Below are 26,013 nucleotides of genomic sequence, written 5' to 3'. Positions count from 1 at the left end.
TTGGTCAATTTTGTTTCCGTTGGCTTTAGTGGTTTTTAGCGTAAGATCTGAACGCCATCCCGTAGCAAAACATACATTTAATTGTCAAAATATACGATAAAGCTGCTCTTAACGTCTGCTCTTTCGTATTTTACAAAGCTTAACGGACATTTCACGTAACCTTTGAAGAATAACACTTTGAGAGGGGGATTTTATTTTGAAAGTTAACACGGAAACGTCTCCAGGTTAGTTAACTTGACAGTGATGCTAACGAAAGCTAGCCAGTCCTCTCTTTCAGACGGGTGTACCGCTTTCCCCACAAGAAAAAGGAGGTCGACTGGACGACCTTTGCGTTCAGACAAACTAGTTCTACATAAAATGCAAAAACCATAACCTGGGGCTTTGTCAGTTTAACTTTACTCAACTCAGCTGCTCGCTGTCAGTCAGTACAGAGCTCTCGATTACTTGTGGTGCAAAGCTTTCTGGGAATTGAAGTTCTAGCACTACATCTCGCTGTGAAGATCAAACATCTCTGAGTTTGTGTAAAAAATAAAAATATAAGAGCATCCCACACACATTAATCTGTTATCCATCTGTTGTCTCCTCATACACACAGAAAATATATTAAATGTGGGTGTTTATTGTTTCACTGTAACACACACACACACACACACGACTACAGTAGCTTCTTACAGCCTTTATTTTTAATTTGGGTGGACTTTCTTTAAAGGGAATGTAGATAATTTATGTTGTCCCCTTTAAAACATTTTACATTGTACAGCTTGATAATTGAATATGGAGAAATAAAAAGACAGAACCTTCAGAAATCAGAGTCATATGAGAGTATATTTCAATGTCACAAGCCAAACTTGGTAAAATAACTCACTACAACTGAACCAATAGAGAATTAAGACAGAGTGGGTTGCCTCTCAGTACACTGCTTCACGTGGTCTGTTCTACTCAACATTTGGAGTACCATGCCCTCAGTATCATGATGCCAAATAGAACCCCCTTCCTTCCTCTTGTGTTTAATAATTTAAAACATTCAAAGATATCACTTCTTTTTTTTTTTTTTTAATTGTCTGAACTTAGAATAGATAAAAACACAATACCATCAAAAATAGAGAATGGTCAAGTAAACCTCATAAAAAAAAAAAAAACAATAAAGAAAAAGGACAAAATGGAATGACAAGTTTTTGTTTGTGTAAGCAGGTCAATGGAACAGAAAATTAAGGGAAATAAAAAGTGTACATTCCTAATCATGCAATATACAAATTTTAATGAAATATTATGCACAGGAAAAAAAAAAAGATCAGAATTAGGACAATGTATGATTAGGGGAGGGTGTTTTTTTCAGTTTCACTTATATCAGTCATTTTCAGGACCAGGAAATACATACATACTTATTTTCTATTGACATTCCTGAAATACAGCTGATCACCTCTGTATTCAGACTCTACTAATGGACACAGAATCTCATGGAATGGCTGACCTGGTCTTCAGGTCACAGACATCATTATCATAGTTGTTATCTACAATAGCAGACAGATGCGAAGAGGGCCTTACCAGGAAATATGATCAGACACGCACCCGAGTCGGTTTTTATCTTGCTACTACTAGGTTAAGTCGTGTTGGACCGGGTAGTGACTTTAAGACATGAATGACACAAACTAAAACATCAAGTACCTCTGAGAGAGTTCTAAGAGGCGGCCATTCCTTTTTTTTTCTCCTTTTCTTCTTTTTTTAAATGGCCATTCGTGTTCATCATAACATGTCAATGAACAAAAATAAAAAAAGTGGCAAGGCAGTTTCTGAAGGGGAAAGGAACATTGGGGTTTATCTGGGTGCACGCCAGCTGGGTGTCGCCCAGCTCGGGTGCAGCTACTGTGATGCAAATGTCAAAGTGGCACAGGCGTAAAAGGTTTCACATGATTTCACATGAAGACAGACAAAACTGCATTCTGCTGTTGACAGAGTGGAAGCTTCCTTACAGTGGAAGCCATGTCGCCTAATACTGATTGAAAGAGAACCTAAAACCACTTACAGTCTCTGCTTACAGAGAGAACAACTTCAGCAACCTGATATGCAGCTGCTTTTAAGAATAAAGACAGGTTGATAGTGTAACTTTGTCATCCCTCAGCCAGTCATACTTTGGATTTTTCAGAAAAAAGGGACAGCGATGTAACAGCTCTCTTAATGTCAGATTATTCTGTCACTAACTTCACCATGTGGTGAGACACATAAGGGCCCTAAGCACCATAGCGTTTTCATAGAAATAATAGTATCCTTCTGTGTATTACAATAATATAACATCTTCTATACAACTAACCAAACCATCTGTGAGTTGAAGAGGGCGCTGATAAAGGTGCCTGACAGCAAACTGTCCCGAGTACACTTCAACTCTAGTGCCAGAGTTCCATCTAATCACTTTCATACTCTCCTGTCTTTGAATTATTCTTTGATTTGTGAAAAGAATGATATGTTGGAAGTTCTTTGGGGGGGGGGGTGTCAAACTGCAGCTTAGCACAGTTGACGAGGGAGCAGACATATAGCATGATACACTGGAGTAGGTCAGACTGCACGGCTAAGGCACAGAGCATAACCACTGATCTACAAATCGCCCGCAGTGCCACACAAGGATTCTGTTGAACTTACGCTAACAGATCTGGCCAAAAGGCAAGTAGGGCCAACAAAGAAGTTTAAACCCATGCCTTATGTGCAGCTTTGTTTTCATCTCTGCACTATTACCACTGCAGTTGCTCAGTGTCTGGTCTTCTCCAGGCCCAGGTCAGTGGTGGGTGAGGAGGTTAGCGTCCCTATTTTTCCAGCTCGGACCATTCTGAGAAACAGTCAATCAAATGTTTTTTTCCAGGCCTACAACAGAGGAGCAATACGCACATTGATGTTTAGTGAGCAGAAAGAAGGGGGAGAGACAAAGGCGCAGACAGGCTTCAGACAAAAAAAAAAAAAAAGAGACAAAACAACAAACAAAAACAAACCAAAGACAAAAAAACCTTCAACACGGTAAAAACACAATTCAACCATCAACAGCAAAAGTCCAGTTGTCAACATTACATTACATGACTGTCACAAACTGAATTGCCGACAGAGTGGAGGGCAAAGAGGTACACAGGAGAGAGTAGAGGGTGCAGAGCATCCAGAAACAGGAGCTCAGTATAGAGTCAGAGTCAGGGAGGAACACGGTGAGCAGTTTGGCTTAGAAAACCAGGAAGTAAAAATTAAATCGCACTGCAGAGAAGACGGAGCATGTACACAGTGAGTCTGTAAAACAACATCAAGTGTTGGGGAGTGACCACAGAGATCGGAGTGCGGAAGGAACGACAGAGTGTGAAGAAGAAGACGGTAAGGGGAAAGAAATCTTGCGAATCTGAGGACTAATAAATAGGGCGATACTGGAAGTGCCGGCCGCAGTGTTTTCGTAACATGATTATGTTGTGTTTCAGCGAGTGAGAGAAGGGGGGGTGGCATGGAGGGGTCGAGGGCACCCTGGGACTGTCGGACACAATCAGCACTGAGAGAAGGTCTGCTTGATCTCATCCAGCACATTCCCAAGCAGCGTCGGCTCGTCACATTTAGCATCAATGGACACTGTTTGACCAGACTGGGAGGAAGGAAGGAGAGAGAGACAGAGAGAGAGACAGAGAGAGAGAGAGAGAGAGAGAGAGAGAGAGAGAGAGAGAGAGAGAGAGAGAGAGAGAGAGAGAATATCAAGGTCACAATCTGAAGTCCAAATAACAATTTTTTATGAAAATATACAAGATAAGGGAGGAGTTTCATTGGTTCAACTCACAGTTTTGACCAGCAGACAAACATGGTGACCCTGGATAGACCTGCTGTACATGGAGGCACAGGAGTCGATCCTCTCCACAACTAATCCAACGAGACAAAAAGAACACAAGCATCAGCAACACTCTGAACAAATGCGTCACATGACAATTATTGATTATTATTAACCTTTCTTGTACACTACATGGTTTACCACATGAGTGGGGCTTATTAAATCAGCGCAGACTGAAAGTTACCAAACAGAAACAAACTAACATTCAAATACTTTCCTATGATAGGCATAAATTCCTGACAAACACTGTATTATTGAATTCTGTAAGTGGAACGCCCTACCCATCTGGTAACTTGATGTTTTAGGACTTGAGACAAATAGTAATTGGCTGGGTGTGTATATGTACCAGAGAAATGGTGGTGGAAGCAGATCCTGGCCAGTAGGTGGTGGAAGGGCATGATGACTCCCTCCAGTCTGACAGAGCTGCACTTCAGGTCGCCCGACTCGAGCAGCTTTGCAAACGCATCACTGGCCAAACAAAACAACAGAAACTCAGTTTCCAATAACTCCTGGGCCAAAAACATGACAAAGAGCTAAAACAACTCAGAAACTAATAGCCAAATGTTTATTCAATTTATTGCAGATATTCATGGTCCCTAGACAACATTTTTCTAACTCTTTCCTCTAGTATTATCATTAATCATGAATCTCTAATTTTACACAGGAATGCTAAAAATCTAATGTGCAGATTGACATGAAATTTACTAAACCTATTCCTGCTGCACAGAGGATGATGACCTATTTACCTTTTGGACACTCCACAAGTTATTTTTTAACAACATCCTTTGGGCAAACCGCCAATACTCCCACTCCTTTATCTAAAACAATTTCTAATGGGCATATTGCCATAAAACTTACATGGTCCCAAGAGGGAAAAACATTTGTCCAAAGGAATATTAAAAACAGTAAGAAGTTTTTCCACCTTTATAATGTGGAATGAAAGGTGTTTCAGAAACTTAATACACAGACCTGTAGCAAGGAGTAGTGATTAGGTAGGAGGTGCAGGTAAAGTGCAGTTTGAAGTCCAGTTTCTCATGAGTAGAGGAATCCTCATTCTGTGGTGAACACAACAACAAATACACATAATCCATAAAGTAAAGTGGTACTTCACTGATTCTCTTTTGGCCTGCAGACCTGTGCAGAGATCTGGGTGAAGGGTTAGTTACCAAAATGAACCCTGGAGCTGGTAAGGATTCCTTGTCTCGCTGAACAAGCTTCAATGCTACTTTGTCACTCTGCTGTTTTTAACACATAAGTGGATTCAACAAAATGGAAACAATTACATTAACAAATCTAACTCCACAAAATTCAACCAGTACGATTTATGTTTGACATATTGAGGATGGGCAGTAGGAAAATAAATTGTCGATGAAAAGTGGAACATAAAGAGTAATGACACACTATTGAAGCTATGACTGGATTCAAATTTGATACTAAAAGAGACTAAAATAAAATGACAGTTATGTTTGTTTTCATATATGTGTGTGTATTCCTACTGACCTTTACTATGAAAGTGAGGGTTCCCTTCAGTTTCTGTGGCATCACGATGCTCTGCACAGTGAAGACAAATCGCGCCTCATTGGAAACCCCTGAAGCACAAGAGTAAAGTTCACCGTCAATCAGAATTTAAAAATGGGTATGTTGTTTACATGTATTCAAAATCAACTTTTGCAGATAATCACTGACCAGGTGGAAGTTGGAAGGGGACGGTGAGGCCATCATGTGGACCCGACCCCTCTGGTCTCTGCAGCTTGGAGTTGAGAGAGTCCAGGACGTTAAACTCCATGGATTTGAGGAAGCTGTCACACTTGTTTTCAAATATAACAGACACCACCACCTGACTGCCATCCTGCAGGTTTCCCTGGATGTCGTACACCTTAGTGGGAGTGAAAAAAAGAAATTAATTTGTTTACATGTATTTACACTGGGAATTACTGTTGAAACCCAAGCTGTTCAAAACTCCCTCCTCTTATTTTAAAAACTGAGCGATGATTATTAGAAGGCTTACAGTAAACACAGCAAATCTGATTCATAAAACCCAACACCAAAGCACACATCACTGTTTCCAAGAAACCAGACTGAGCATGAAGAGAAATAGAATCATTCTTAGAAATACAAAGTCTGCCTCAGAGGCCAGTCTGTGAAGAGCAACAAGAACAGAAACACATCTAGTAAAGAGTTTTCATTATATTCTGTCACTGACAGAACTTTAACCAGTACCTCATCAGCATCCTCCATCATCTTTAAAGAGATGGGAGAGAAAAGGAGAGATCTGCATACTTTGTTTGTTTGTGCTACTGTTGTCTTAGATAACTTCCACATTAATATCAAGCATGGACATTAGCTGATTATGATTAGCTGATTGGTTGTGTTTGCCATGATCATTTCCACATTTGTGTACACAGAGGCGTTAAGGTTGGAATTTGATTGATGTGGATCTCATTATTGGTTATTTTACTTATTATTGCAGAGATATGGGTCTGCAGTGATACAGCAACACAACTGAGAGGAATAAGGGGAAACGGACAATCAGATGATCAAATATACATTTGTCTTTCTCAGTAATCAGACGATAGTGTCTGTTGTAGTCAAACAAGCAAACACATGTATAGTCCAAACCCTTTCAGCATCACCCTATATTATTAAGTGAAGAGAATGTAAACATGATTGAAAGCTACATAAGGAATTCCCAACCCAATTTGATAATGTTTGACACATTTGTGTGGTGCTTTGTCATTTATGGCGGTAACAGCACTGCTGAAGCTGCATGATAATGTATAATATAATGTGGCTATAGAATTAAATGTTATCATGACCAAAATGAGGCCAAATGGCAGGCACTTATTAAAAATAATGAGTAAAAAATAATTATCAGAGTCCAGTGGTAAAAGTAGCAGCATTTCAATCGCTCATCACTCACCATCTTGATGTAGGAGTTCTCAGCCAGCAGGCAGTAATTGGACATGGGCTGAAAGGAGAGAAGAGCTCAGGTCAGATCAGGCATTCTCTGTCACTCAGTATGCTAACTAGGCAACAGGAGCTGGTTCTACCTAGCTGGTGTGTAACAAGCAAGGCAGTGTGTGTGTGTGTGTGTGTGTGTGTGTGTGTGTGTGTGTGTGTGTGTGTGTGTGTGTGTGTGTGTGTGTGTGTGTGTGTGTGTGTATGACAGTCTGCAGCGGTCATCGGGTTTAAACAGTGGTGCTTGGAAGGCACAGATTAGAATGATGATAAATTATACTGCCTACGTGGAGCATCAAGTTATTTGTGGCTTTGAGGTCAGTGACTTGCCCCAAAAGCAACATTAAATCAAGAGGAAAGTCCAGAACTTTATGAATGCATATAAAAAAAGACATGCATAAATTGTGCTCAGAGTGCTGAATGTTGTCATTCAGACTTCTGACTGAGGTTAAACCGCTGATGACAAACACTGACCGGTAGAGGCTCTTCTTCCTCCACAGTGCCATTCTGCACCGACTCCTCTCCACCTCCATCACTGTGGTGATGATGGTGATGATGCTTCTTCTTCTTTTTCTTCTCCTTCTCTTCCTTCTCCTTTTTCTGCTTCTTCTTCTTGTGTTTGGAGGACTTCTAATCATTGAAGGATGGAGACAATTTATTAGAAATTCAATGAGGTTGAAAACTGAATTGGTCACGAAACATGGCCACCGGTAGAAATATTCCTCCAGAGACGACATAAGAACTGACAGCTCCCTGGTACATCATTTACACAAGCTTGTGAGAATAAGACCTGCCAATAATCCCCATCCTGTCAGGTCACTGTGAACTGGAATCTCTAGCACCGCAGCCAAACTTTTTACTTCATTATTATCGCATCATCAGTGGTGACTCACAGTCTCCTCCATCTCGGTGTCTTTGGGCTCCTCGGGCTCGGAGTCTGGCGCCGTGCCAGAGGCTGCCTCAGGCACGGGGGCTGCTTCTGCTACCGTTGCTGCTTCCTGTTCACACACACACACACACACACACACACACACACACACACACACACACACACACACACACACACACACACACCACACACCACACACCACACACACCACAAAAGCACATGACGGCATTAGCAGCGAGAAACCATAGCATGTAACACACATAGCAATGTTCAGTTTCTGTGTCAACAGAGGTAAGTGAAGTTAGTGAGTTCCCTCAGTCATAAAAACATCATTCATCATCAGCTGCAACCTAGTGAGCTCTGTGATACCACAAACATACAGCTACCAAATCAAGAGCATTACATGCAAGACTACTGGCCAGCCAAAGGAGCACAAATGAGCCTGCCTGAGACACCAACAAGTATGTTATGTCTGAAGGTATCTGTACATGTATGGTGGCTTTGTTTTGGGACTGCTGGGTTGATTATACTAACTAGCTTCTGCCAACAGATTTAAGAGCCTGCTTTACAGGATCCAAGTGACAGCCTACATATATTATTTTGTAAGCTCCTGATAAATCACATTCTGATCTGTCATGCTAGTGTGACAGTTAATACAGTAACAAGTCTTCCAGAGACATGTTGAGGCATGTCCTTAAAAAGGTCCAATTTCTAGGTCAGAAGTGCTTTTACAGTGCTTGAGGCTGACAGCTCACATGATTAAAAACAGAATTCCTCAAAACCAAAGTTAACATGACTGACAGCGCTGGTTTTACTGAACACATCTCATATCTATAGATGGAAAGGTATGGAGGGTGCAAAACAAAGTCTGTGTTAACATCTGTGGTAAATGTCAAAAGCTATTTTGTAAAGTTAAGGCAACAGTATGACATTTTGGGGCTTTATTGGTAAGAGACACTCATATCTCCAATATGAACTCTTTAGCTTAAAGAGTAGAAACTGGGACACAACTAGCCTGGCTCTGTCCAATGGTAACAAATCCTTAATTTCAAACCTTATTCATAAAAATCTCCTTTTGTGTTGTTATTAAAAAGGTATTAAAAAGGTTATGTTTACATTCAGTTTTTCTCAAAATCTTTTTGTGTTGGCGTGTTGCTACATTTCCTACGCTCGTTATTGATCAGCAGAATAGCTTCAAATCTGGGCATTGTGCCACCCATGTGCGTACAAACACTCTTAAAAACAATGCTCTATCGCACTACTAGTGGCTAAACATTTCACAGGGGGATTTTTGCATTTATTAGATAGGACAGCTCAAGATGGTCGGACTTTAATCGTTGGCTGCTGCAGGAAGGACTCAGCCTTGGTACATAGGGCACAGCACTACCAGGTGAGATATCAGGGCTTCTCTTTAAAATGATTGTTTCTTACGGTTTACTTTTTTCTCTGTTGTACAGTTGTGACACTCAAACACAAACAAAGACAAGCACGACCCCATGTGTGCTCATGGAGGAAGCAGTCAAAAGGACACATGTGGTGACAACAGGAACCAAAGGAACTGACTCCAGACCAGATTTCAGGGAACCTCAGACAACCTCTGCTCAATTGTCAACACCACCAATACAACAACAACAACAACAGCAACAAAATCTACTTTGACCTCAAGACCGACACGACACCCAGCGAGCAAAACAAAAGCTGAGGAAGAGAACCACTTGTGAGACAAATGCGCACATACTGTGTACACAGGCATACATACAATCATGCTAGAAAACATAGGAAGGCTGGAGAATGAGAGAGGAAAGTGTTATGTGACCTGCCAAAGAGAGGAAGTTGTGTCAAAAAGGTGAGGTGTGGAAGAGGTGGAAAAACAACTGATCCAAATCAAGAGGCAATAAAACGTATGGCAAAAACCAACGCATAATGGTAGATCGATAAAACATGGGAGTTATGAAAGAGATATGTATAAACTGTAGAGATTAGGAAAGGGAGAGAGAGAGAGAGAGAGAGAGAGAGAGAGAGAGAGAGAGAGAGAGAGAGAGAGAGAGAGAGAGAGGGGGGGGGTGACTCAACCTGGGTGTTAGAGGGCACTGGAGCGTTTGAGAGCCAGAAATCCAGATCCGAAACCTAGAAGAGGCAGGGAGGGAGAGGAGTGCGAGGAGGTGAGAGGGGTGAGGGGCCAACAGGTTCTGTATCTTTCTACTATTCATGAAAATGGATACAGAGATTACACTGTTCTATTTCATGAATAAATCAAGTATTTGGCAAGAGACCGCACAGTCAGCTACGAGGAAACTGATACTTGATCACTAAAGCTGATTGAAAGACAGGCTGGGAAGAAGCAATGGGAGCGTTGAGTCAATGAATATGATCAAAGATATCTGCTTGCATGTAACCTTTTAGCAGAAATTGTAGACTACATATAATGATATTTTTAAACTGTTTTTCACTACAACTTTTACATCAAATTATGAAATTTAAATCAGAATTCTGGCTCAAATCAGACATAAGATATCAACTCTGTTGCTAGGTAGGAAACAGCCTCGCTCCACCCTTTCGTAGGGACATACCTCGGCACTGGTGGAGGTGGGCAGTGCAGCCACCTCATTGGTTTCTTCTGACTGGACCACAGGCTCGTCTGCCTGACCCCCAAGGAGATCCTCCCCCTTTTCTTCATGTTTGTGTTTCTTCTTCTTCTTCTCTTCTTTGCTCTTCTACAAATAAAAACAAAAAAAAAACAAAACAAGAGGATAAATTCGGCTGTGTGTCACAATAAGGTTGAGAACCGCAACCACCGACCCGTCACGTCATAATGGTTGACAGCTCTGTTGTTTTCCCGTTGCACAAACCGCTCCATAAATCTGTTTTACTGTTTTTTTTTTTTTTTAAAAAGCATTGACAGAATGAGGTGAAAGTGGTTTTCCGGGAAGAAAGGAGCATAATCCTTTTGCCATTTTATCCTCACCTTTCTGTCCCTATCTTTATCCTTCTTCTTCTCTCTCTTTTCTTTGCTGCTCTTCTTCTTGGGCTCCTGTGAAGCAGCATTCTCTGCTTCTCCATCTTCTGCCGGGCTTTTTGGAGCCTCTGCTGCACGGTGTGCCCTGACCGGTAGCTTCTCACTGTCCGCAAGTGGCCTGGATAAACAAAAATGCACAGATACACATTTTCACTTTGGACCTATGAGGTGATTATGGCTCACCTGGAGTTCAGCCATCATGTGGAAAATATTTTGTAACTTCCTTTTTTTTCTTAGTTAAGTATTAATCGGTTAGAAAAGGTGAACAATAAGATTTAGGGTGCAGCAATCCATCATATTCAGGCACATATTCTGCACTGTGCAGCAGCCAGTTCTCATTCAAAGCATTGAGGTAAGCCATTCCCCTGGCGGAGATAGAAGCTTTGGAAATTCCCAGACAACTAGAAACTATACCAATAAATTCCTCCAACTAGTAAGAGCTGTCAAGTTTATTTCCCCAAGCATGACCCTTTAAAGCAGCAATGACATGCACTGCAGCCCCCTGCTGGTTATTCTCTATAAAGACACATTGTTATCCGTCATTACCTCGACCTGGGTAATAATCATCGTACATTTATTATCTGTCTTCAGTTCCAGTTAAGCTTCACTATGGAGTTTTACTTTGTCTTTGGCTGTGTGTTTTTGTCTTAGAAAGACTGTTCATTATAATTTATGCACTTTGTTTCCTGCACACTTCCATAGTGTGTGTGCTTGTATGCATAACAATAATGTCTAATGTATGTAGCCGTTTCTGGGATTGTTGATGTTTGAACCATGTCAACTAAAAAGCCATCAGACAAACCCTGAGACTGACCAGAGACAGGCAGCAGCAGTCTATAGTAATAGTAATAAAATAATAGTTTTCAGTGATCTAACAGACAATGTTAAAAATATAATATCTGTTGCTACTGGGGACAATTTTCAGTGAAAGAAATGCATATAGCATATACATGTATGTACTACAGTTTCTTACAGATGTTTACAATAACTCCTGCATCATCTCTGCTCCTTTTCCTTTCATAGTCTAAAACATGGGTTTAATCTTACAACATCCAAATAATCTAAGATATCTAAGTCATAGTACTGGTCTAAGGGCACATGTGCTTGTTATTTCCACCCAGGGCAGGCAAGGAGCATCTACTTAAAAAACAGCTGGTGAGGATTTAAAGGCATGGTGAGTCTACTGAACTCAACTGAGGCAGGATCTGGGAAATGTAAGCAAAAAATTGTAGTATCTAACCCCTGGGATAAGTTTCCTAAAAGCATATTGATGCCGATTATCTTTTCCAAGAGAAACAGGAGTCAACATGCTTTTAGGAGCCTATTCCAGGAGGACATGTGGTAAAAGATTAAGTCCTGAGAACATCAGCAGCAGCCAGTTAGAAATGATCTTATGTCTATTAAACTATATAATCCATATCAAAGATTTATCTTCTTTTAACAGCATTCCTCTTCTTTTAAAAAAGGATATAAACAGAGTAATATGCTGCTGACATTGTCAAGAAGTTAAAAAAAGAAGCAGGGTAAGAGAAAATGGATACTGGATATCATACTAGGCTACAATGAACAATAGAATTTGGAAAAACAGGGGGAAAAAAGAGCAAAAAGAGGAAGCAGGTACTGCAAACTCCAAATGAGGAAAGAAAGGACAGCTATATTAGTGAGAGGAGCAAGACAACTATTTAGAGAGAGAGAGAGAGAACGAGAAAAAGAAAGCAATCCATGTACAGTCGGAGCCCAGGTCCTGTGGCTGGGGTGCTACTCACCTGCGCCCAGCCGCTTCCAACAAGCTGCCCACACAAAGAGGCAGTAATGGGGTGTGTGCAGGCATAGAAAAGAGGAAGCAGAAAGCAGAACGCCATGAGAAGGAGTGAGAGGAGGGAAAGGGCCGAGTCACATCGGCTGTGACACTACGGCAGGGAGGGTCAGGAATAAATTCTGAAAATATCCAAATTAAAACAATCATTCAAGATTCAATTTCAGTGTGTCTCAGCTCTAAATTTGGACTGAAAAATCGAATTCGATTAGCTCAGTCAGATATAAATGACGAGTTTCAGCAACTTTAACATTAATTGCTTATATCAAGAGCAACATTTACACAAGGGTCTGAGAATATGTAGAATTAGGATCTACATAGGGAGGACTCACTTGTCCAGGTCGATGTCCAGGGCTTTATGAGGGTCGTTGGGATCTTTGTCATCATCATCACTGGGTAAGGCATTCTGAAGTAATGAGAAGGTGAAATCAATGAAACACAATTAATAACTTTCTAAATAAATCTACATCCACAACCCACAAAAAGAAAGATCTGAGATATTGACTTCGAGTCTCAGTTGTCTCACAGCTGTGAACCCAATAAAACAAGCAATAAGGGTATTTATTTCTGACTGAGACACAATATTGTTGGTTGGCTTTGGTCAATAATAAGGTCAGAGTAATGTGTAAACAGCGTTATAATTTAGAGAGGAAAACTGATATATCTTTGAACAGTAAATTACAGCCCTATGTAGAATACAAATGATGAAATCAAATATATATTTAATACGATGAGTCATGATGCCTGTCAATATAAATAAAGGATCAAATCTGATCCCCCATGTTTCTGGCTTTGGCAGATATCATATTAGTTCTAGCGTTCCCTTTCAAATTCATTGTGATGTTTAAACAGCTCCGGTGTACCTCTGGCATCTCCTCGGTAACAATGTCAACCATGTGGGCAGGCGTGATGTCCTCCTCGCTCTCTGGTCCTGAATCATGTTTCCTTCCTCGCCCGCTGCGCTTTTCTTTCCTCTTCTTCTTCTCCTTCTTCTTCTTGTCCGCTCTCTCTTTCTGCCGACGCTCCTCTTCCAGTTTCACATACTGGTCAGACATGGGCAGACCTGCGGGACGGAAGACAGCAATGTCTACTAGGTTTTAATTTACTACTCATAAAACAAACATATCGTAATTCGATTATAGTACGACATGTAGTGCGACTGCAGTAAAGTAAGCCATTGTGATTTCGGTATTTAGTGTTTTGTGGTAGTGTTAGAACAGTGTGTCCCACCTGGGACTTTGAGAGGCACACTGAGGTCAATCTGCACGACTGGGATGTGCTCCACTCCAGGGGCTTCCTGGTACGCCTACACAGAGCAAACATTAATTTAAAACATGGCTTACCAAACAGTGTTTATGGTGTATACATATCCAACTACATATAATTTATATGCTACAATTATTATTTATACAGGTCAGGTTAAACAGACTGGAATAAACTGAGACATGTACTGTGTAGTGAAAAAATTAAGCGATGACTGCACACCTTCTGAGAGGACGGGGATGCCTTGATGTAGAACGGATTGTTGGCTTGCTCCTGCTTTCTGGCTTCTCTCCTCTGGGTGTGGGGAAAAGAAATACAGTTGCATTAATTAATCAATGAAGGCACAGCCTACCTGTGAGAGGAACCATGTGGGAAGTCAGATTTATAGTAAAAAGAAACAAATCAAACTTTTTCATCTTATATGAATGTCTTAATTTAGTATACAAGTAGTGAAATAAAATAACACTACAACATATAAGTGCACACAAAAAATTTATCTGTATGTCACTGATAAAACTAGAACAATTAAAAAGGTTCTCTAAACATTTAAGGTCATTAAAAAATAATGAAGTGATCCTTTTTTTTTTTTACATGCACTTGTACGTCTATACTATTAAAAAAAAAACAGTATTGCTTGTTCAATTCAGAAATACTACAGTAATCGACCAGCTTACTCTTGCCAGCTCCTTCTCGTCCACCTCTGTGTGACGAGGGCGGGAGTGTTTGGGTTCCTCCTTGGCAAAAATAGCCTTAGGCTGCTCATCCTCAGACTCGCTCTCTGATGGAGGTTCGTTGATCCAGGCATCCAAGTCCAGACTACACAAACAAACTCAGTTTCACTTCACTGGTCAAGACCCACAGAGACATATGTGAGCATTGAAGTTTCAGCTAATCTTGCTGGTCCACCATGGTATGAACAAACACTATGGGTTTACAGTCATGTCAAACTATGTAACAGTGTAGTTTTAATGACGCGTCCTCATGTACTGAGCCCACTCACCCTTCAGGAACAGGCACTTTCTTCTGTGCCTTGGGGGCTACAGGGTTGAGTTCTCCAGCAAACAGAGCACATACTTCCTCTGCTACTTCTACGTCCTTCTGTTGCAGTTTCTGGATGTACTTGACCAGCTGCAGGATGCAAGACGCCTGAGGACAAGACAGAAGGCGAGGCAGACGTGGAGATTAGTGAGGTTATTTATCAGATTTGTATGTAGTGGTAACCTTGTGAGATATGAAATGCAGAAAAAGGTAAAAAGCAGGATCTGTATTTTGAGTTTGGGCAAAAGAAAACCCAACTGTGACATATATGCATATCTCTAGCTTACCCTTTCCTGCACCTCCAGGTTGGCGCTCTGGACAAACAGCGGCAGCCTGTCTATCATTAGCTGGCTGGTTTCCTGTGCTGCTGTGCTGTCCGTGTTTCCCTCCTGGTTCTTCAGCACAGTGGCAAACAGCTTGGCTGCGTTCTGCACGTACACTGCCTGGATGTGGCCTGGTAGGGTGGCCACCTTAGGCCGCAGCATGGCCTCTAACGTCTGCATCGGGTTCTCCAGGTGTCTAAAAAGAGGGGGTGGATTTAGAAAAAGCCTGAGTGAAAACTACACTATCACAATGTACGTTCCACCATGACATTGATGTAATACTTATTTCATGATAAGAAATACGCATCTGAAAATATGAGAAAAATATGAGAATATACAGACAGACATTCTATTACCGATGAGAACCTTCTCACTTATTTGAATTTAGAAGAGGATGTTAGAGGGTGCAGAGTGCAGTAACTGAACCAAGCTGTAAGTTAATTCATTCAACTGGGAATTATGGGATATCTTACTATATAATACATGAAATTTGTATGCAGGGTTGCTGAAGTACTTCAAGTTTACCGTTACCCTATTGTGTACAAAATGAAAAATATGCCTTCTTTTACTTTTCTACAATCCGTTTATAGCAGTGTGTGTGTATCCCTATGAGATAAATCTACTTACTCCGAGAATTCACCGCAGATCCAGGCTGCAGCATACAACACTTCACAGATGCCCATTCGCTGCATGTTGCCTGTCAACAGGTGAGCGTTGTCAAGCAGGGTGGCCATCTGGGCAACAGCAAAGACCCGGATGGCTCTGACCCGAATTGCCACATCCAGCATCTGAGAGGCAATGAGGTGGCCATGCCGTGTGCCCTCTAATCGGGTCAGCTCCACCAGAATGCTGATGTACCTGTCAAGCAGACGTGGAGAGGTGCAGTTGAAAATTGTGTCACAGAGTGGAAAAAAACATCAAACAAAGTTTAAAAATATAGAGTATATAAGTATAAGACGATGGTGGTGTGGAGTCCCTGGCTGCGAGACTGACCATTCAAAGTTGGTGATGTACTGGTAGTTGCTCTGGCTGCAGATGTCAATGATCTTGGTGAGCAACTCATCTCTGTAGGTGGTTCCTTCGGCTTTGTCCACGTGGAGCATCAGCTTCTTTACAATCTCCATCAGGTTCTTTTTGGATACCTGGGAGAGCAAACACCAGTTCAACAACAATCAAATTACATGCATGAATGTAAAAAATATGATATTTTGAGGCTGAAAGAGGCAGAATGTCCTCAAAACAGCTTTAAAATTAAGAGAACAATAAATTGTGTAATATCTTGTACAGGGAATAAATCACAGAATTTGTCCATATGGGATAATATAATATCACACAACCACTGGAGTCAACACCACCTGCAGAAGTTTCTACACCATCTATTAGCTTACTTTGGCCAGCTACTGTGTCGTTCCCTGACAAACCCATAGTAACCGATCTAGTAAATCATGTCACCAGTAGCTATGGCAAAGAAGGGAGTTTCCTGCCCTGCTAAGTATTGAGTTAATTTTCAAAAATAGAAATTCAAAGTGAAACCAAGATTATCTGGCACTGAAACACATTTCTTAAAACTGAAAAATGATGAATAACAAACAAACAAATAGATGAGTAAAAATAAAAGTTGTTGCTTCACACCATGCCATAGAGCAGGTCCAGAGCTCTCAGGCGGATGGACTCATCCTTGTCATCCAGACACTGGAGGATGAGGTCCTTATGAGACTGCACTGACTTGGGGTGGGTCTTCAGGATCTTTGACATTGCTAGCAGGCCCAGGTACTTCACTTCAAAAACATAAAACACAGAAGGCCTTAGCGTATTTAAAAACAGACACAAGCGCACCCTTAGCCGTCTTGCACCCTATCAAGTAGCTACATTAGGTATTTTGATCTTTATCTTGTATCACCTGAAATTATTCTCTGAATTAACAACAATGTTTGCTGTCATATTGTCTTAATCAAGTTCCTGACTATCCTTACTTGATTTTAATATAATGTCTGGTTGCAGACAAATTATATTCAGTTTATACTACACTTCCCTAGATCTAGTCACACTATAAAGCCTAACTGGCTGTATATAGAAAAAATCTATATTTGAATACAATATAAACAAATTACTGTTATGTTTTCTTCTATGGAATAATCTATAAAATGTAGAGGGAATAACAAACTGTATATATATCAAATATCAAAAAGGAAAGGAACACAAAACACAGAACAATGGAAAGGACACACAAACACATACACATGGTACAAACACACGCACACGCACACACACACACACACACACACACACACACACACACACACACACACACACACACACACACTGGACCCAGTTGTTTTGATTTGCTTTGCTTTATCCTCCGTCGTATCCTGGCAGCTTTTCCTACTCACCTAACAGATTTTTTTAAATTCAGAAATCTGCTGAATCACGGCCTTCTGTTGATCATCTAATCTGGCAGAGACAAATGCCTCTCGGCTTCTTGGATCAATAAGTGTGTGTGGTAGTGACCTTGGGGTGAGGTGACGCTGGTCACTGCAGTGAATACATTGCAGAAATGATCAGGGATGTGGCCTCAGTGTAGCTGCAGGAGACAACGACACAGCCTCTGAATCTACTCTGTGATGGAAAAGTGACAGCAGCGGTTCAAATGAAACTTTCTCTCAATTGAGCGATGAAATGTGAGCTGGAGAAAGCGAGCATGCATTTCAACGATTGTTTACTACATCGCTGCCTTTCCAGGATTATTCCTGTTCATTAAAAAACATTTGAAAATTTCAGTTAAAGTGTAGATTATAAACTTAAGAGTGGAATAAATCTATAGCATCTTGTGTTTGTGTCAACACATAATGCATCTAAAAACAGTGACTTAAAGGTAATTTATTTTACTATTTTAGTATACTGTAATACACCTAATGCATTAAGAATGATGCTGCCTGTTTGTCTGTGTATGTGTGCGTGAGGACACGCTAGTCTGAGAATGTGTGTGTGTGTGTGTGTGAGGGATTCTCAAACAGCATTATGAACTCAGGTTTCGCGTGAGTTGCTCCCCATTCTCAGACAAGGCTGACACACACAAAGCAGACCAATCACAGTTGTTGGGGTCTGCGTCGCCGCAATGTGTTGTTACATTTCTGGGGAGATGACTGTCAGGCTAGGTCGTCAGAGATGTATAAATCCGGCTTCTTACCTAAAGCGTGATTATGAGAGCCAATCAGAGGCGTGGTAAAAGGATAACCACAAAACCACAGTTTCACAGTCTGTTCTATTAACAGGTCTATAACTCTACTCACACACAACTATCTACGTATGGTTATCCAGATAACTCGAATGGCTGGATGCTGCATGCTCAGCACAAACTCAAACTTGAAATTTCCAAAGGAGTGTATTTTAAGCATTTAAGCTCCATGTTTGAAAATGGCAACTTTTACCCCTTTCAGATTGAACTAACAAATCAGGAAAACTCTTCTGTAAGTTCACTTCCTGTGTCATACACAAGGTATGCCACTTAATTGAGATGGCATCCTAAGCAAGCCGCCTAATTGAGAATGGGAAGGTAATAAGGTTCGAGTTATCCAGAGTCAAGGGGTCTACGTTGTTGTCGTCTAAAAGGGTTGACTGTTCCAGAAACACGCAGACAATGAGAAAATGACACACTGCAGGCATTGACAGAGGGCTCACAGTTCTGGTCCGAGTCTTCTATCAGGATTCGCAGTTTCTGCACACAGAGCTGAAAGTGATAGATAGATAGAGGGAGAACAACAGAAAAGGGGGGGAGAAAGTGATAGTCATTAACATCACTGTAAACCTTTCGACACCAGTTTCAGTCTTGTCATGCGGTCAGACGAACAAAAGTGGGGGGAAATGGGCCCTATATATTCGATGGTGCAATAGGATTTTTTCATGCATTGCTGATAGGACTGAATGCAAGAAGCAAACAGCTTTATGAGCTTTATCGCTGGCCTGCCTGAGAGTTGCTGTGTCTCTGATGAAAGCATGCATTGTGGTTCAACTGGAGTGGAAAGGGTTATGGTCAACATCTAACTATAAGAAAGTGCAGATAGAGGAGTGGACCTCAGAGGCTTACCTGGATACTAGCACTGTGGTTAGGCATCCCAGAGGACAAGGAAATCAACACTGCAATGCGGGACAAAGAAACTATTAGATGTGACTGTGAACATAACATTTTGTGAGAAGAAAAGATGTGGATTTTTCTAAGAGGCAACAATAAATTCACATTTGAAATTCTGGCAACTACTATACCAAACACACATTAAGCTGAATGAGACCACTACGTTGCATACAGAATACCAGTACTGACCTGCAATTACAGTGTTGACACATTCATACAGCAGAGACATGGCAGAGGTACTGTGAGAAAGGAGGACAGGGTAAGAAAGAGAAAGAGTGAGAGAGAGAGCAAGAGAGAGAGAGCGAGAGAGAGATTATTATTGATATACCGGCCAGATGAAACTGCTTTTATCATCCGTGAAAACGTTTAGAATTGAGGGATTTCATCTCACCTGTGGATTAGGTTTGTCAGAGGCTCGATCAGCTTCTTTCCCAACCGTGGCTCCAGTGGTGTGAGTGCACCAAACTGTAAAACAAACACAAAGGGTGCCCTGACTCACAGTTGAACATCTCTCACATCAGAATTTCCTCTAAAATTAAAACTACTCTTGATACTATCCTATCTGTTCATGATCACTGATTGATACAGGAAGTTATATTGTAAAAATGTGCTCTAATTTAGTCAAGAGAGAAGAAATGTTACTTTAAAAACACAACATGTCATGTGACTTTATTGCATTTTGGTCAAGTGAGGTTAATGCTAGTGGAGGAACTAGTATCAATTCCTCTTTTATGATGGATTTCTCCCTGTATGATTGGTGGAATACTGTGGGTAAAACTAAACTGTAGCTTGGTGGTGCACAGTATAGTATCGTATGCTGCTGGTACATACAGCAATATAAGACCATGTGTGCAATTTCTGCACGAATCCACAAACTCTTAAAGTATCCTGATGACTTACCAGTTTGATGATCTTAATGAGAACCCAGTTATTAGTAGAGGAGGTCATGAGTTTGAAGAAGAGTGGGGCCAGAGACAGGTAGTTCTTGGGATTTCTCCGTGCCAGCTCACAGATAACATTTACTGCTGCAGACTGGACACCTAAAGAGGAGAAAATGCATTACACAGGAACAAAAAAACAAATAAATCAATAAAAATGTAGTAGTCACAATAAGTTTACAAAAAATAATTAAACATAATTTATTAAATTAATTTATTTGTGTTTATTGGGTCAGGTTGAATTAAGTATGGCTAAAAAAAAAATTACAAAACCAGATAAATGTCCTGTGAGATGCTTTTGTCTGTGCAACAGAAATAGATCGTGTGACTTGGTCAATATTCCCAGACAGCCCTGGCAGTATCACAAATGAGCCTTCCTTAATCTCATATTCTTAGTTGCTGAATAATTCATAGGGTTCAGGTGACAAAGAAAGCCTGTCCACAGGAGTTTCCAGCTGAGTCTATCATGCAGTGTCTTTCCTGATACCTGGGTCTGGGTCCTCCAGTTTCTCCTTGAGCCTGGGGAAAGCTGGGCGCAGGGACTCTGGGTACTTCAGGAACACCTTGTACATGATCAACACCGCTTTCTTTCTGATGTAAGGTTTAGTGTGGGACATCTAGGTTGGGAAAAAAGTAAAGACAGTAGAGACAGTTGTGTTCAACCTGTTAAAGAATAGAGGAAAACCACCTCTTCTCGACTGTTCTGAGGTAAATAAAGATGCCGGAGGAGTTAAAATGGAGTCATTAACTGTAGCCAGAAAAGACAGTCCTTGTTGATAAACCTCTTGACATATTGTCCATGACTCACCAGTGTCATGATGTCATTGGCCAGGTCCCGAGCCAGGTCAGGGGTCACAAAACAAGAGAGGCCAGTAAGGGCTACACCTGTGTCATACTGGTTGGGACTGCTGAGATCCTGAAGGGGAAAAAAAAAAACAAAAAGGTCAAAATGAAGAGTCCATAAGACAGAAAAGGTTGGCCGAGGGATGAATAACAGCAAAGAAATATTCATAGGGGGCACAGACACGGAACATAACTGACCTTTCGGATCTGATTGGTTGTCAACATGATGACATCAGTGCTCTCATGAAAGCACTGCGAGGCTGCCAGGTAGCCAATCCTCTGTAGGAAGAGAAGAAAGCAGAAAGAATGACATATTGTGTAATTACATAATGTATATTTCAGTACATTGCTATTATTACAAACATTCAACCTTTCACAGAGACTGATCTATAGCGTACATTGGCTCTGCTGTGACTATTCCTTGTGCTATTTTCAGATGAGTATCTATGTGGAGAAATGATTGGTGAGTCTGTTTGTACCTCAACAATAATGTCCTGGCAAATCTACACGTTGGCATACACCACAGTCATAACATCATACCCATTAGTCAAGATTATGTCAAGAAAGAGACATTGGGAGAATTGCATTTCCAAGACTTCGCATTATACTCCAATCGTACCTTGTATGTGAACTTGGAGGAGCTCATGACTTCAACGATGTTGAAAGCGGCCCAGCTGACATCATAGCCCAGCATCTGAAGCTGTAACGCAGAAAAGAAAGGAGACAAAGAGATGTGGGTGAATAAAAGGAGAAGAGGGGCTCTAAGCTGTCCCTATGATGCACTGAGAGGCTAAATGATTTGAGCTGAAAGCTCTCAAAGTCAGAATGGATGCCAATTGCATCATGCCATCTAAATCAAAATGTGGACCTAGGCTATAAATAGAGTGCTTTTATTTAAACATAAATTGTACACTCTTCTCAATATGCGGCTGTGTAGTGACTAAAAGAAAACATATACATGGAACCTTGTACCCATTTTGAAAAACTGATTAAGTTGTTTCTAACTGGTCATTTCTTTTTGCCTTTCACGAAGCCTTGAGCAGAAACAATGGCCTTTGATTCAGCATGATGCTGTTTGAATAGAAAAGATAATATACAAAGAGTGAAGTCTGTGTGCGGTTCCCGTCTGCAGTTAACACAGCCAGCTAGAATTTTCCATTGTGTGCATGTCAACGTAATATAGTATGAAACTGTCTGAGCATATTCAATGCCTGTTCAAAAGACATCTTCCATAGCTCTCACTCTCTAGTATATATATATATATATATATATATATATATATATACATACACTCCTTACCTGTTTAGTGTCATATAACAAATTACATATAATTTTCATATGATCTTCTTTGTTAATCCTGAGTGTTATATAGTGAATGGCTAACCCTGCTGGTGCTATAGAAAAAGAGACTGGCTCCCAGGCAGGCTTACGCTGAGAGCCATATTATGATGGTGTCCATGTATGTGTGTATCAGTGCTTATGTATAAAGTAGAACTGACAGACAGAAAGAGTCAGTGTTGAGAAATCTTACGTAGGTGAGCTTGCACACAGCATTGGCTTTGACAGCGATGTTGTCCTGCTTGAGCTCCTGTTTGATCTCATCGATGCATGTGGAGATGTACTTGGCCTGAGGGCAGACAAAACAGAGGACAAACAACAGACACCAGATCAGATTAGGTGGAGTGATATCCAGAGTGGGAGGCTGCTACCAAGCCCCAGGACCAAGCTGGAAAATCCTGGTCTGTCTGATGTTGCTATCCAAGACACCAGCCAGAGGAGGTGGAACTGGATGGTGGTTCTGCAAGTCCCAAGTCAAGTCACGCAAGTCCTAAACTTTATGAAGTCATAATGCATGCTAGATCTCTTAAAGTGCTTCTGGCATCAGCCCAAAATTATTCTACTCTGGGCTTTAAGTCAAGTCACGAGTCATTGGTGTTGGATTCAAAGTTATACCAAGTCTAAAGTCATCAAATTCATGATGACTGTGCCAGTCGGTTTGACTGCTAAAATAGTTGCAGTTGAAATATGGATGTGGCTTTGGCATGCTGGCCATTACTGACACACATTAAATGGTACCACTTGCCTAGGAGATTGTCATCATGCATGGCCTGATGGCTGGAACACAACTTTAACACACAGAGTTTAGGTCAGAGAACAAACTGACCATGCTTACTGAGCAAGAAAATATTAAAAATGAGCTAAAGATTAAACTGTATCGCTCTAATCACACAGTTGCTAAACACGGCTTGTTTTATGCAATTCATAAGGTAATGGGAGACTCAACAGCTCTCCCATCCTCTAAAGCATTTTAACAAATGAGTGAATGAATGAGAGAAAAAATAGCTCCACCTCTGACCCCTGCAATATTACACTAGATTTCCTGAACGAGAGCAGAAGGTACATTTAATTCAACAGCGGAGGACAAGCTCAGTTAGACCTCTGGAATCAACCAACCACTGTTCAGAGGGGCAACCTTGCAAAACAAACACATACACATATAGCTTTGTAGAGTGTGAGTGTGTGCTGGTCATGTGTGTGCGGTCATGAGACAGCACAGTGACAGGAGGGGGGGGGGCAGGAAGAGGACTGTGCCCTGCTGCTGCTCCAGTGCCTAGCTGGGTTGGAGGGAAGGCAGGGAGGTATTCAACACACGATCACCAAAACACACACACACACACACACACACACACACACACACACACACACAGTGCGTCCCCATCACAGTCTTTTTCAATGACAAACTCAGAACCCATTGAAATAACTTAAATAGTTCTCAAATGGGCGGCAAAGACAATCTTTCAGCCCCTAATGCAAACTGAGCTGGAGATAAACTAGGAGGCCTGTGCTCGCCAAATCAAAAATGAGTAAGTAGAGGCTAACTATGCTGCACCTTTTTTTTTTTTCACATAACACACGCCAATTACAAATAGGCCTAAAATTCTTTCTGGTAACCTCACAGAATTACACTTAGGACACTTTTCTTCAATATGCCTGCTGTTCCAAAAGTGTAGGAGGGAGAGTGAATGAATGACCTGTGCAAAGAATCTGCACGCACGTGAAAAATAAATAGACTCTATGAGAAACTGTGGGTTGGCCAGGAAAAAGTCAACACACACTCAGGCGTACACACACACACACACACACACACACACACACACACAGAGCGTATTAATATTTCAGCAAACTGTGCGCTGTTGACTGGGCAACCACCACCTTATCTAGGCTTCCCAGGTTGGGTTACCACTTGTGAACAGCTTAGCCCATGCGTTGAATCAAGAGATCAAGAATTGATAACCTCTAATACCATCAAAAACATTAAGACACAAATATAGTTGACATAACATCCAAGCATATTGTGTATAGCTGATTAGATCTGCTGCTTTAGCCCCCTGCTTGTAAATTGTTTTTTCTGATAAGAAGCAGTACAAAATCTGCCACGTTGAGAAAGAAATCAAATCCAAAAGCTGCCCTCAGGTCAGACACACTACCTCTACATTTCACACCTGACCTACAGCTTGAGACAGGTGTGCACAGCACCAGCCGCTCTGTGCAACAACAACCCAGGGATCCTGCCTTATACCCACCCCATCTAACTACCTGACATTGCAATTTAACAGCAGGAACAAAGCTACACACACCCAGTGCAGAGCTTAAGAGAAGTGCAGGCTGAGGCTGAGAGATGGAAACGTGGCTGCCCCAAATAGTGCCCTCTAATGGCCCATCCCACCCTGCTCCCACCTCAGACCTGGTGCTGTGATGATCCTGTCATCACCCACAGACCTGTGACAGGGATGACATCACCTTCAATCTCTCACATGGTTTACAAGTTTGTATAATGGAGAATGGTCATGTGTGCATTTTTTTAAAGCTCAAAGTGAACCTGATACAGGCAAGTCAGGCCTCTTTTAGAGCATAAAGAAAATCCATTGACTCTGGTGTCCTCAACTCAACATAAGTGACAATATTACTTAAGATCTCTTGATGCGTCTCCCCAATTGAATCAACCACTAAAAAGGACACAGTTATCAGTAGCTGTCTAATAATAGTAAGGGTGTTCACATTAGCAGTAGCCTGGTATGATCTCTGTTATGCCGAAGAGTAATCTCCTGCTAAATTGTGATAATCTATCGAGCTGCTTCCTCTAACTGGTCAGTTAGCTCGGTTAGCTAGCTGTCACTAACAACCCTTCATTAAAGCCTCCCGACAGGTAACGATAAGTGCAAAGTTTGCACCATATATATCCCCCGACGTTTTATTGTTACCACAGGTTAACTTAGCTCTTGTCGGCAGCACTAGTAGCCGACTGACCACGACTGTTTTGAGTTAAGTGTTAAGCTAGCGGGTGAAATGAGTGTAACGTTAATGTACCTAGCGTTAGCTCTCAACGTTAGCTAGTGAACGGTAACGGTAATATGAGCCGACTTAAAGAAAACAACCAAAAACATCAATGAATGCCAGGTTTTAAAACATGCCACATGTGACAGCGTTTGCTCGTTAGTCGTTTGTGTTGTTTTTTTTACCTCATCTTCCTTGTGATTCCTAATGCCACGTACTAAATCCTGAAGGTTTTTATCGAACATCCGATCGATGCTCCCTTTGACAATCTTCAAAGCCATGTCTGTCTGTGACTTGTGCCGCGTCTGTGCTGCGGGGCCAAGCGCCTTCCAGAGGTCTAGTGGGTGCCGACCGACCCGCTAGACTGTCTCTCATCCACCCCGGGGACCGTGTGTGCAAGATCCGCTGCTGTTTACCAAGCCCGGGCAGATGAAGCTGAGGCCAGACGGGGCGTCCTGTGCTGTGCAGAGACGCTGGCAATGGATCAGTGTAGGAAATGGCTGACAAAATGGCGTCCAAAGTCAGCTGACTTGAGTATTATGCGAGATTCTCATATGGGAATCAGGGGAATTAAAGGTCTACCCCCCCCTCCCCAGTTCAGTAGAGTGAAGTGTTGTATGACACTGC

General features: G+C 41.4%; 1 protein-coding gene across 7 annotated transcripts; it reads right to left on the bottom strand.

Annotated features, from left to right (window-relative positions):
• Positions 1 to 656: 656 nt before the first annotated feature.
• On the bottom strand, positions 657 to 25,894 carry ap3d1 (adaptor related protein complex 3 subunit delta 1). Of its 7 annotated transcripts, none has more exons than XM_051376218.1 (35): positions 25,572 to 25,894; positions 22,583 to 22,678; positions 21,671 to 21,751; positions 21,250 to 21,330; positions 21,017 to 21,124; positions 20,696 to 20,825; positions 20,171 to 20,310; positions 19,662 to 19,735; positions 19,460 to 19,509; positions 19,226 to 19,275; positions 18,820 to 18,868; positions 16,774 to 16,919; positions 16,135 to 16,283; positions 15,769 to 15,999; positions 15,106 to 15,337; positions 14,781 to 14,926; positions 14,455 to 14,596; positions 14,003 to 14,074; positions 13,748 to 13,823; positions 13,381 to 13,604; positions 12,850 to 12,923; positions 12,468 to 12,491; positions 10,651 to 10,819; positions 10,256 to 10,399; positions 9,759 to 9,812; positions 7,690 to 7,794; positions 7,271 to 7,426; positions 6,759 to 6,806; positions 6,059 to 6,079; positions 5,525 to 5,714; positions 5,339 to 5,427; positions 4,808 to 4,893; positions 4,185 to 4,306; positions 3,791 to 3,870; positions 657 to 3,601 (listed from the first exon to the last, which is right to left on the bottom strand). In XM_051376218.1, exons 1-35 carry the CDS (start codon positions 25,665 to 25,667, stop codon positions 3,506 to 3,508), a joined length of 3,831 nt encoding a protein of 1,276 aa, XP_051232178.1. In that variant the 5' UTR covers positions 25,668 to 25,894; the 3' UTR covers positions 657 to 3,505. The 7 variants fall into 7 exon arrangements, with proteins under 7 accessions (XP_051232178.1, XP_051232180.1, XP_051232179.1 ...); XM_051376220.1 differs by having other exon boundaries at positions 13,381 to 13,580; XM_051376219.1 differs by lacking the exon at positions 6,059 to 6,079.
• Positions 25,895 to 26,013: the final 119 nt, after the last annotated feature.

The sequence above is a fragment of the Dicentrarchus labrax genome, unplaced genomic scaffold, assembly GCF_905237075.1.
Source record: "Dicentrarchus labrax unplaced genomic scaffold, dlabrax2021, whole genome shotgun sequence".
In the NCBI taxonomy this organism is placed as follows: domain Eukaryota; kingdom Metazoa; phylum Chordata; class Actinopteri; family Moronidae; genus Dicentrarchus; species Dicentrarchus labrax.
The sequence above is the reverse complement of the archived record's forward strand: the minus strand, read 5'-3'. Positions and strand labels throughout refer to the sequence as shown.

What these genes read in the sequence shown, in the direction of transcription:
- ap3d1 (XM_051376218.1), bottom strand. Translation starts at nt 25,667, where the DNA reads ATGGCTTTGAAGATTGTCAAAGGGAGCATCGATCGGATGTTCGATAAA. An exon ending in ACTGGAGGACCCAGACCCAG is followed by an intron (nt 20,311 to 20,695) that starts GTATCAGGAAAG and finishes TCTCCTCTTTAG; the next exon opens with GTGTCCAGTCTGCAGCAGTA. An exon ending in TGTGCCTCTCAAAGTCCCAG is followed by an intron (nt 13,605 to 13,747) that starts GTGGGACACACT and finishes AAAACCTAGTAG; the next exon opens with ACATTGCTGTCTTCCGTCCC.